The sequence below is a fragment of the Verticillium dahliae genome, genomic scaffold, assembly GCF_000150675.1.
Source record: "Verticillium dahliae VdLs.17 supercont1.32 genomic scaffold, whole genome shotgun sequence".
Taxonomy (NCBI): domain Eukaryota; kingdom Fungi; phylum Ascomycota; class Sordariomycetes; order Glomerellales; family Plectosphaerellaceae; genus Verticillium; species Verticillium dahliae.
This window is the reverse complement of record NW_009276966.1, coordinates 198,038-209,609: the sequence shown is the minus strand read 5'-3', so window position 1 is coordinate 209,609 and position 11,572 is coordinate 198,038. Positions and strand designations below refer to the sequence as shown.

Genomic DNA, 11,572 nt, shown 5'->3' with positions numbered 1-11,572 from the left:
TGTGCTCAGAGTTCTTGTAATGCAACTCAGACGCTGGTGTCGAGTCAGCTTTTTATGGGATGCTATGTCGGCAGGGACTGCTGGCATTTATTGAGCCACCTACTTAGGCATTTAAGGTAGGTATCAAAGATAGGCGTGTACTCATAAGACAAACATCAAAGGGGACATCCTGCTCTAGTAAGAAAGACCAAATACAAACATACTCAAGGCTAGAATTATAATCATATTACAAGGACATAGTAATAGGCATGAAAATATGTTTTCTCTAGAGTTAGTTGCATGTACATGCTAGTCCCATGGAAACTCGTGAATCTAGTAAAAGTTAAGAAGGTACTATGTTCAGGCAACTATGGTAAGATCTGGAAAAGAGTTAGAGGTAACGTGACTAGCTAGCATAGTTGCCTAGCCCTTGATTTAAATTCTATCCTGATCAACTCAGGCTTGACCTAACTCGTATTCCTTCCTCTCTTGCTACTCCTGCCGAACCCTCTCGCCTGAGTGCACACCTTCCTCACCTGCCATCAAGCGTTCACACCTACCTCCACTTTAACCTCTAATACTCTATTAGTACATTCGTATACTATAGAGCTGCTTTTCCCTCTATCTTTCTATGTGGAAGAAAAAGTCATGAATCGGCTCAAAGACCATGACTGGAATGATGGAGTAAGGACTCACAAGCTGTGGACGGATGTATTGAACGAAGCTCTTGAGAATGGTCTCGAAATCCCCATGCTGTTGGAACAACAGGGCGGCGAAATACTCCAGGAAAGCCAGCTCCCCAATCAATCCAGGCGCTCCAACAAGAATGGCACTTCGAAGGTCGTATCCTTCAACAGCCTCAGCACGCTGAAGAGCTGGGGTCGAGTCCGGAAAGGGCGCTGCACTGAAGCGGAAATCATAGCCATCACAGTCATGACAGCCCAGCACGGCGGCAAGCTGCCGCTATGCATAGCCAAAGAGCCCGAATCCATTCGCTACCGCGCCGGAATCGCCCGCGCTCTGGATCTGCCGCCCATGACGGCCGAGGAAGAGACGGCGCTGCCATCTATCGAATGTGCTGCCACAGACCCAGTGAGCGGACGCACCGGAGCTTCAATCGCAACCCGCAACGCAGGCGCAAGTCCAGATCTTGGGACTCGCGTGGAACATGGCACGGGCGAGCTTGACGACGAGTATGATGATGACGTTGAGCGAGGCAGCTCGGCGGATGACGAGCTCATACCGTTGGGCCCGCGCCAGACCCGGCCTCTCCTGTCCGACACAACCCGAGATCGAGTTAAGAAATTGGCCAAGAAGAGGGCCGAACAGAAGGCCCTTCGCCGGGCCCGAGTTCAGGCTCGTATGGCGAACCAGCCCGCTGCAGCCACGAGCCATGCCGCTACGACTCAGGCCGGTCTGCTCGTGGCCAACCCCCAGCGTCAATATAACCAGTCATCGTCTTTGACCCTGGCCGTTCCCGAAAACAACTCTCGCAATAACGGAACTCGCGAACGCGAGGCCATGATTGACAAGCTAGACGACGAGGTTCGCCAGCTCCGTGCCATTGTTGGCGAGATCGAAAAAGAAAAGGACCGTCTCGCTACCGGGAATCGAGATCTGAAAATACGTCTTGCTTCTTGGATCGGGGTTGTCGGTGATATGCAAAAGCATCTTAATAATTGCCAAGACAGCCTGGGTCAAGCCATAGAAATGGACAAGGCCTAGTGTGGCCAAACTTTGGCCTGATCCAGGTAGAGCCGTAATGGGCAAAGCGAACACTGGAGGACAAGGGATCATGACGGCATCGCCGGTGTCATTTTCTCCTTCTGAGAATTTTCCGATGCGGCATTGCGGTGTACCTAGCTACTATCCTGCCAGGCACATTAATTATGAGTTGCATGAGATGTTTCCAAGCACGTGGTACGGTGACATGAACATACAGATAGTTGCATACAATGCCTCTTCAACTCCAAGCTACCGAGCTATGATTGCAGCTCAAATGTGCAACTCCTAAAGTGACCTCCCAAAAACGCCTTGAAACCTTCTCACGTTCGCTCTTCAACCCCAGGTGTATCCTCTTTGCAGCCTATTTCCATCCCAGGCAGTTGAGTAAGTTCGTCCTCGGGTCGGGCGCGCCCTCAAAGCTGCGCTTCCGGGACGCCTCGCTCTGGGGGCTGTTGTACTTGGCAAAGGCGCGATCCAGGTTGCGTGAAGATGTCGTGAGTTGGCTGGCGATGAAACTGCCGACGACAGCGATGGATGTGCCGACCATGAGGGCAGGGCCATACCTGGTTGCCTTTTATTAGCGAGCTGATAGAAGAGAATAATTAGGAGAAGGTAGCATACTTCATCATGGCAGGAGGAGTAGTCGAGGCGTGAAGCCGAACGATTCGAGAAGTCATATTTGGTTTGGTGTCGTGTCAGGTAGACGGGAACTGATGTAGTGGTGTCTTGCAGCGGTTGGCGCAGGCGGTAGGCTGGTTAATGTGATGTCGATGTCGATGATTCCAACCAAAACCGAACCTCCCATGATGCCTCATTCAGTATTTATAAAATCGTCCATCGCGTCTCTCCGCGATGACATCTCGACGGTGGTGCGGTGCGCCGTTCGACGATTGCGCAGCGCCGGGCGCAAAGTGGTGTGGTTCTGGCCAGAGAGTGGTTCGGTCGCACCCGGCGGGTGGTGCCACTCACCAACTCGCAATCGGGCGGAACAGGAATTCAGCCAGCCCAGCCAGCGATCGGCCGGGCCCAATCGTCAGACTGGAAGAAGAGCTGACCCGATTGCCTGTTCTGCATGGATCGATTTAGCTTTTTTTGTTTTCTCCTTGGAATGATTGTTCTTTGCTTGTCAGTTTCTGAAGGTCTAGGTTGCGTCATACGATGCGTTGGTAGGCTGACGCTTTGTGACCGCTGATGCCGCTGGCCGCCGGAGAGATCCGGTGATGCAGATCGACCGAAAGTCTGGGTATGTGAGCTGCTCTCCAATTCTTTCACGCCTTATCTTCGATGCTTTGCGTAAGTTCCAACACTTGGGGCAAGGAGCACAAGATACTGACCATGTCCGGATGTCATCCGGCGGCATCTGACTCACATTTCACCAGGCCTGTATGAGGTCTGTATAGGACATGTGGGGGCTATCACCTGGTACATGCAAGTAGAACCACCGAAAGTGCTGTTGTCAAGTGTGGCGTCTGGGGAAGCACGCATACGGCGAACTCCAGGCTCCAGGGACCTGGCGTCAAGGGTGTCTGAGAAGCTGTGTTCAGCGAACCTGTCCCCAAACGTCACTAATCATGCCGGAGCCCTCCACCAGTCCTCCGACCTCATCGGCGTGCAAAAGAGGCGTCGGCATAGAGTGAGGACCCGAGTCATCTGACTCCCTGCTTCTAGAACAAAGCTTACTCGAAGATGGTGACGACCAACTTCCCAGGCCATAAGTCGTTGCTGCACATCTGAACGTTGCATTGAGATTGTGTAAATGGTGTTATTTCAAGGTACGTGTTGCTGATGCTGTAATACGGTGGGACAGAAATGCTGATGCGACAGTCTACTTGCCTGCTCCCTGGTTGAAGTTCATGCTGTATCCTCCCGTCTTCTCGTCCTTGACCATCTGGAAGTTCTCAGTGCTCAATCCAAACGGCTTCAAGATGCCATTCCCCAGCTATAGGTTTGTCAGCGTCTGCCTTCAGTGGCCGGGCTCCGGTCGGGCTCTAGGTCACTCACGTCTTTCAACTTGCTCCACATCTCAGCCGTCTCCTTCTCCTGCGCCGCCTTGGTCCTCGGCGGGAGCAACCTCAGTTGCGTCCTGACAAGCTTCGCATCGGCGGGAGCCAGGTTCTTCATCTGCGCAAGGAACTTGTAGTCCTCCTCCGCCCCCGAAAGGTCGGACCATCCCCCCTTTTCGCTGCGGGCCCTTGCTCTGCGCATGAGTGCCTTGGCCCGGATGCGCAGCACGTCTTCCTTGCGTTTCCGTCGTTTCGCTTCCTCTTCGTCTTCCTCTATGGGAGCCGTGGCCGCGTTGCCGGCGCCGGACGATACAATTTCCTCCTCCACGTCGTCCTCGGCGGCCTTGGCCTTGGCTGCCTCGTCGACGCGCAGGGCTTCCTCCTTATCGATGCGATCGAGACCGTCGAGGGCAGCGGTAGCCGTCGAGACGGCTTCCTTCCACTGCTCGAGCTTGAGATGGCAGGCGGCGATATTGGACCGCAGGACGGCGAGCTCATAATCGAGATAGTTGGGGCACGTGGCAACTGCCTCGTCATACTTTGTGATGGCGGCCTCATACTTTGACGAAGCAAACAGAGAGTTTGCCTCAGTCTTGCTCGTGTTGGATTCGGCTAAGAGGGCCTGCGTCGTTTTAGCAGGGGGGGATTCCGACAGGCCGGGACATTGAGCTCAGAATGTTCGTTCACGTACTGCTTCCTCCTCGGGCGGAAACTTCTCGACCGCCTCAGTCTCTTGACCGTCATTCTCGATGTTCTTCTCCTCGCGGTCGGCTGCCGCTTTGGCCTTTTCTTCTGTTGCGGCCATCTCGGAGTGGCCTTCCTGCTGTTGACGGGAGAATGATGAGAGAGCGGATGGCCATGAGTGGGTAAAATGCATCTCATGCAGCAAACAGACGAGCGGGGGGCTAACGGACAAACGAGGCAACTTATCGGCAGGCTAAGGCTCGATCTTTGACCCCTCCAATCGAGATAAGAAAATATACCGCGGGGCACATGCTTGATCGGCCTGGCCCCTCCTCCACAGGCCTGACCTTCTCTATCTGCAGGAACAACCACCCCCCTGAGTCACCCCGTTCAACGTCTTGGATATATCTTCAGAGAACAGCCATTGCCATTTCAACTGGACGATAACAGCGCCCACGGCATCACACAACAACCATCACAATGGCGCCGCGCACAGAGTCCGTCAATGCCAATCCTCCCCCTCCCCCTGCCCCTAGCAAGACCAACAGCTAACACGACGATCACAAGCTTCCCCCCAGTCCGCGCCTGCATCTTCGACATGGACGGCCTCCTCCTCAACACCGAAGACCTCTACACACACTGCACGAACCTCATTCTCGCAACGCACGGCCGCCCCGAGCTGCCCTGGTCCATCAAGGCGCGCCTCCAAGGCCGCCCAGGCCCAGCCTCGGCCGCCATCTTCCACGAGTGGGCCCAGCTCCCCATCACGCCCGCCGAGTACCTCGCCGCCAACACGGCCCTGCAGCAGCAGCACTTCCCCTCGGCGGCGCCCCTGCCGGGCGTGCCGGCGCTGCTGCGCGCCCTCGAGGCCGCGCCGCGCCTGCACACGGCCCTCGCCACGTCCTCGCATACGGCCAACTTTGACCTCAAGACGTCCCACCTGCAGCCCCTCTTCGCCGGCTTCGCGCCGCACCGCCGCGTCCTCGGCGACGACCCCCGCATCGCCCCCGGCCGCGGCAAGCCCCACCCGGACATCTTCCTGCTGGCCCTCGCCACCATCAACGCGTCGCTGCCCGCCGGCGAGGCCCCCGTGACGCCTGACGAGTGTCTCGTCTTTGAGGACTCGGTGCCCGGCGTCGAGGCCGGGCGGCGCGCCGGCATGCGCGTCATCTGGTGCCCGCATCCCATGCTCAAGAAGGAGTACGCGGGCCGCGAGCCCGAGGTGCTGGCTGGGCGGACGGGCGAGGCGGGCGACGTTGACATGCACCAAGTGGGCGAACTTGACGACGGTTGGGCTGAGTACCTCGAGACGCTCGAGGGCTTCCCCTATGCCAAGTATGGCATCGAGGTTGTCAAGTCGGACTGATGATGACGGTTACTCAACCCCAGAGGAAAGGAGCTCAGCCAGGCCAGCTGTCTTGGTCTTCTGCCTCCTGGACACCAGCATATAAAACTCGCTCACCAAACGTACGAATCACGACAGATAGAACAGAAAGACCGCAATTAGCAGCATAAAAGCACAGCACCGCACGCGTCCGATATCGGACATTCATTCAACCATTCGGCACACTCATAGACCAATATACCAAGACCATGCAAACCAGAACCTGTCCCCCTCGTCATATATGGTATCACGTACCCAGTGAAGAATGACGCTCATGTCCCATCCAGCCAAAATGCCCGTAAGAAACGCTCTCGAACAAGACCGATCCAGAACTCCACTTCTACCCCATCTATGCCTCAGGACAGCCAGTATCCCGCCGGCCAAATCCCTCGCTATCGCCATGACTCTGACTACAACAGCCCCTGCGGCGCGAACCCGTTCGTCCTGTTGGGCGGCTCGTACCAGTTCTGGTACGGGTGGTTTGGCAGGCTGAAGTCCGCAAATGACAGCGGATTCACTTTTGATCCGGAGTGGCCTGCCACGGGTCCTGCAGCAGTTTGTTGTGGCTGCTGAAGCAGTGGCTGCTGCTGCTGCTGCTGGTGTTGCTGTGGGTCCTGCTCGTAGAACATGGCCAGGGGGCTTCTGTCTCCCCAGCCCCAACCCCTCTTTAGCTCACCGACGACAGACCCAAGACCCCAGCCGCTCTCCGTTTGGATCCTCTCAAGAATGCAAAGGACCTCCTCCTGCTCTCTGGGGTCCGTCAACACTGCGCTCGCAATGGCAAGACTGCGAATCGCCACAGAAGCGATGCCGCGGTCACGCGTGTGCGCGACGATACCGCAGACCTGGTGTGCGTGGTGTAGCTGCAGAACACGCATCTCTTCAGAGGCCCGAGCCGGCTCCATGGGATTTGTCTGTGCCAGTATGCACTGAGCAGTGTGGTAAAAGAGGCGGCCGATGATGGCGGCGCGTTTGATGAGCCTGATGTTTGTCAGCAACTGGTTGTCAAATGGAGAGACCAGACTCGTCAGATATAACTAGCAGTGATGGCTGAGACGTACCAAACGTTAGGGAACGCAGACTTGCTCCGCGAGTGCGTCGGGTAAAGATAACCAAATGGATGCATCGTCCTTGGGCATGCGTTGTTCCACCTGTCACAGAGCCTCTTAAGTTCCTGCCACAGCGCCAGCCGGTTACCCAGACGGATTTGCTCATCATGCGGGCTTGCTTCCTGGAACTTCGGAATCGACGCCCGAAAGTTGGCGATTCGTGCAACAATGTAGAAAATGCGGTGCACCCACTCCTCTTCATCGCCACCACCCGAGGCTCCCATCTCCGGCTTGTCTGCGAAGTCAAGATTAAGTCCCCATTGATCGGGATCCCAGGATGTCTGCCAGTTGAATGCGAGGCACGACAGCACTTCCATGCCAATGTTCAACCAGAAACAGGCCGCTCCGATGCCTGTCGACCGCGCATCCCAACCGCACTCCCGAATCAGTGCCCGCGCGCCCGCAATGTGATTCATGCGCATCCTCTGACCCGGTTTCTCCGACATGATTTCGTAAACGTTCAACACAACGGCCGTCGTTGCGCACTCGGCAGTATTTCGGTCCGGATTTTGTAGACTTCTCAAGAGCTGCGTCGTCGCGGTATCGTAGTAGTGTAGAGCCTTGTCGTCTTTGCAATCCGGGTGCGTCAGGGTGAGGTGCTTGACGCCGCATGCGAGGAAAGCGTTCAGTAACATGGGACACTTCAGCGAGTGGTAGGGAATGAGCCGACTAAAATGCTTGTCCTTGTCGAGGCTGTCCATCCAAATACCAACCTCCTCAACAAAAACCTGCATATAGTGTATCTCTTCAGGCGAATTCAGGTACTCTCGCTCACCTGCGACCGCCTTCTCCGATGGCGGCGGCGTCATCATACCATCGAGAGCAAGAGTGTTGTGGGCGACACCACGGAATGAAGGAGGCGGTCCGGTAGCCAGCGGGGCGATCGAGGTCGCAGACGACGAGGTGTCACTCGTGCGGTGGTTGTGATGACGGGCAGCAGTCTCTTCGCGCATGGCGTTGAAATGGTCCTGGAGGGAGAAGGCGTAAGGTTGTTGCACTTGTCCAGAGTTTTGCGGCGTTGGGAATGGTGCGTCTGTTGCATGTTGCAAAGCAGCATCGCGGTCGTCAGGATGGTTGCGCACCGGTGGGTAGCCGTAGAGAGCCGGTGCGGGAGGCATCTGGAAATGAGTGGGAGGAGGCGGAAGGGAGGCATCTGCTACGCTGGCTGCGTGCACACGATGCTGGTGAGCCTGACGGCGGAGAGTTGGGTCGAGGTGGCCACGGTGGCGACGGGCAGGGGCCGCTGGGTTCTTTGGGAGGTGGGCATAGCGCTTGAGTCCGCCAACGTATTCTGAGGCGATTTGGCGAGACTCGTCCTGGAACTGAACAGACCATTCCACGGTGGGGGGAAGCAAGCGTGGGGGCTTCTTGACCTGGACATCGATAAAATTAAGCCGAACGCCGCGCTTGCATTCTCTACTGCTCTTCCGACAGTTTAGACAATCTGGTGTCCCTTCGTCGCATTTTAAGTGCCGCTCCCTGCAAGTTAGGCAGCCAGTCCGCACCCGCCTCGACTTGGTGGGAACGGCTGTCGCAGCGATAGCCTTCTGAGGGGGAGTGCATAGGAGGTCGCGCACAGGTGTCAGCGAGCCAATACTGCTACTGCGGCGGTTGGGAATGTGAGAGCTGGGAAGATTCATGGTGAGAGGTGATTCGTCGGCCAACGCGTAAGGTGTCGATGTCTTGTGGCAGAGTCGGTGGTACGAGGCCTCGAAAGGTGAGTTGAGAGAGAGAGAGCCGGCTCTTGGCGGTTTCCGGGGCCCAAATCAAGGATGAATACGCCCAAAGAGACGTCAAAGACCTCCAGCGCTTCCTCGTCTGGGGTTTGTTGGAAAGACTGGGTGGGAAACGGGTGCGAGATGACGGAGATATCGACTGGCAGACGAAACGCTTGGCGCGAAGCAAGGTGAGCTTGGCAATGAGTGAAAAGGCGATTCCGGGTGAGAATTTGCGACACGAAAGAGAAAGAAAGGTAGCCGAAGTTGATGGCAGAGACAGCACCTCAACAGGCGATTGGTAGTCGGCGACTGATGTCGATGTCTGTCAGGAGCAGCGAGCGACACGATGTGTCTGCGATGAATGAGTGATGCTATCGGTGTGCCCCTCGTTCAGGGAGTGAGCACCGTGATGGCGCAATTGATGCAGACGTTGAAGCGAAGACCATCAATGAAGCGGCGTCGATTGAGCGAGTCAAGGCTTCCAAGAGCTGAACGTCGTATGCAGTGAGGCCGACGGTGTTGCGATCGCCAGTCCGCCGTCGAGAGGTCGCGTCCTTGTTGCTTTCGGGCGATGTCGTTTGATGGGCTGTTGGTGATGACAGAGAGGCCCAGACGGGGAATTCGAGGAGACGCAACGTGGGAAATGAGTTATGGCGGGTGGGCGGAGGAAATGACGAGCGAGGGGGGGAGGGGCGCAATCTCAGAGCGCAGGACGCAGAGCGCAGGCGAGTCAATCGTCGCGGCAACTCGTCGTAGACGGGCGCGATCGTATCGTGGCTGTCGAGGCGGTGACAACGGTCGTTCAAAATGATGGTGAGATCGAACCGAATTGAGTCGGGTCAGGTCAGAGGTCGACCAGAGAGGAAGAAGAGGCGAGAACGAAAAGGCCCTTTCCGTTAGCGCATGCAGCGCAGGTAGCGTAGCCTCGGAGGAAGGACCACTCGAGATTCGGGGTCGGAACAGGTAGGGTTGGCCAACGACGAGAGCAGGCGGCAGTCCCCCACCCCGGCAAAGTGACAGGCACTGACTGTACTGGACAGGCAAGAAACCCCCAACGGGCAGGCAAGTGTGGAGCGTCCGTCCCTTCCCTCTCGTCGCCTTCTTTGCCCGGTAGCGCCTCGCTTCTGGCCTGAAGGGGAATGGTGCGATACCGTCTGCAAACCAGAAGATCTGGTTCCCCTGAGTTCCACTTTTTAAGATGCCCTGTATGTTCTTTCTTGTATCGTGTGTTCGTTCTTCAGCGAAATGTGAGGAGAGTGTCGGTCCAAGCCCATGTCGGGAGCGAAAGACGGCAACATGGGAAGGCGTTGCATTTTGAGGAAGGGGGAACTGGTACCACTCTGGAGACACCATATCCTCAGCTGGGGGGAGATCCTCACTCACGTCACACAACAAAGTGTCACCATGGTCCAGCCAACCCCTCACGCCTTGGCTCGCCTTACCACTCGCCATTTCCCCAGCTTCACCCGTGGACGACCTAGCACACCTTACCGTAGGTGCGTACGTACCTTACACTGGGAGATGATGGAGATACCACGCGACATCTCCACAGCTGCAACCAGCAGAAGCATGGCTCGCCCCGGCAGTGGATTAACTCTAAAGCATTTCCTCGCTGACTGCTTCATCAAAGTCGGGACTGTCAGAGATGTGCTTCGTCTCGACTTACCCGCAGTGCTGCGCCCCGTCTGTGCGTGTGTTGTTGCCAGCCAAGAAGCATTTTGAGACGACGGTGATTTTGACTCGTTAGATTCAGGACATACGCGTTAGTCGCGATCTTGATTGTATTGACCATTCGTCGACTCAACCCTCATCTGCTGGTCCGGTTGGTTCCTCGATTGCCGGAATTAGCAACGAGAGCTGCAGGCCAGACCCAGGAATACGGAATACCGCTGTCAATAAGACCAACAGAAACATAGTACAGCCTACTATGCTCGAACTCAGAAGCGGAAACATCAAAGCAGGAATCCCCGCCAAGACCGTCCCGTTTGATCGTCCGGTACCTTGGGCTGGGACGGTCGATCCGACCACCCTCAACATGATCTTCCCCGCGGCCGCATCTCATCGTAACGTGTTGCCCTTCCCCATTCGGCCAACGATGAGCTGCCAAGAAACCCGCGACAAGAATAACCGCGATACGTTTCGTCCGAGCCATAAATCTCACCTTCTATTGAGCCACATGTTGTTGCCAAAGCAGTAAGCGTAGCCGGCTCCTCCTCCAGCCGGCGCAAGGTCTTTTTCATAACGACAGTATTATGTTCACAAAGGAGAGAGAGAGAGAGAGACGAAGCAGCGCCAAGGCTGGACAAGCCTGCGAAACGTCAACCTTGAAACGAAAGCTGCCAAATTCTCTGCCGCCTCTCTGCCGCCTTTCTGTAGACAGTCTGGCAAGCGTGGCACTCGCTTCCGCCCTCGCCCTCGCTCTGACTGACCATAGCCTGTGTCTTCTCATTTTTTTTTGTCATCCGTCACGGCGCGTAGCCCATGCAGGGAGCCAAGGGGTCGCTCATCTGGGCTTGCCGCCAAGCTCGCACTAGGTGACACGGGTCTCACAACGATGCTGCCGCCACCCATTCCCCGGTCTGACCCCGTTTCCCGGACGTTACCCGGAGCCCTGCGCCGTCGGCCGATTTACCATGGTGGAAGCCCAGATGCAAGCAGCCGCAGGTGGGGAGCGACCCAGAGATCACTCACCTTTAATCAGGTACAGGGAGTGGACAGGCTCTGCAGCGATGGTGGGACAGGATAGGCTGCTGCGCTGGCAAAAGATGTCATGTCGCATGTAATATCGGTCTGGACATCGGCAATCTCACATATCTTGAGTCTTACAGGGTATACTTGACAAGGTAGAAGAACGAATCGGCTTGATCTTCAAGTTGAACGGAAGCCAACTGGTAACTGGATGAGTCATCTCACCGGACACCGAGAACACGATCTCTCACCGACCTACCGAAAACCTCAGCCGACGCAGCT

The 11,572-nt window shown here is 56.3% G+C and overlaps 5 protein-coding genes across 5 annotated transcripts; 2 read left to right on the top strand and 3 right to left on the bottom strand.

Annotated features, from left to right (window-relative positions):
- Nucleotides 1-349: 349 nt before the first annotated feature.
- Nucleotides 350-1,704, top strand: VDAG_10190 (uncharacterized protein; the record flags this gene model as incomplete). Its single annotated transcript, XM_009660016.1, has 2 exons — nt 350-352; nt 589-1,704. 2 exons carry the CDS (start codon nt 350-352, stop codon nt 1,702-1,704), a joined length of 1,119 nt encoding a protein of 372 aa, XP_009658311.1.
- A 69-nt stretch (nt 1,705-1,773) lies between these two features.
- On the bottom strand, nt 1,774-2,454 carry VDAG_10189 (uncharacterized protein). The gene is made up of 3 exons (XM_009660015.1): nt 2,326-2,454; nt 1,920-2,267; nt 1,774-1,850 (listed from the first exon to the last, which is right to left on the bottom strand). Exons 1-2 carry the CDS (start codon nt 2,331-2,333, stop codon nt 2,066-2,068), a joined length of 210 nt encoding a protein of 69 aa, XP_009658310.1. The 5' UTR covers nt 2,334-2,454; the 3' UTR covers nt 1,774-1,850; nt 1,920-2,065.
- Nucleotides 2,455-3,529: 1,075 nt separating this feature from the next.
- Nucleotides 3,530-4,512, bottom strand: VDAG_10188 (uncharacterized protein; the record flags this gene model as incomplete). The annotated part of the gene is made up of 3 exons (XM_009660014.1): nt 3,530-3,643; nt 3,706-4,329; nt 4,399-4,512. The coding sequence occupies 3 exons, from the start codon at nt 4,510-4,512 to the stop codon at nt 3,530-3,532; spliced, it is 852 nt and encodes a 283-aa protein (XP_009658309.1).
- A 359-nt stretch (nt 4,513-4,871) lies between these two features.
- Nucleotides 4,872-5,757, top strand: VDAG_10187 (GS1 protein; the record flags this gene model as incomplete). The annotated part of the gene is made up of 2 exons (XM_009660013.1): nt 4,872-4,888; nt 4,959-5,757. The coding sequence occupies 2 exons, from the start codon at nt 4,872-4,874 to the stop codon at nt 5,755-5,757; spliced, it is 816 nt and encodes a 271-aa protein (XP_009658308.1).
- A 152-nt stretch (nt 5,758-5,909) lies between these two features.
- On the bottom strand, nt 5,910-8,524 carry VDAG_10186 (C6 zinc finger domain-containing protein; the record flags this gene model as incomplete). The annotated part of the gene is made up of 2 exons (XM_009660012.1): nt 5,910-6,756; nt 6,837-8,524. 2 exons carry the CDS (start codon nt 8,522-8,524, stop codon nt 6,186-6,188), a joined length of 2,259 nt encoding a protein of 752 aa, XP_009658307.1. The 3' UTR covers nt 5,910-6,185.
- Nucleotides 8,525-11,572: the final 3,048 nt, after the last annotated feature.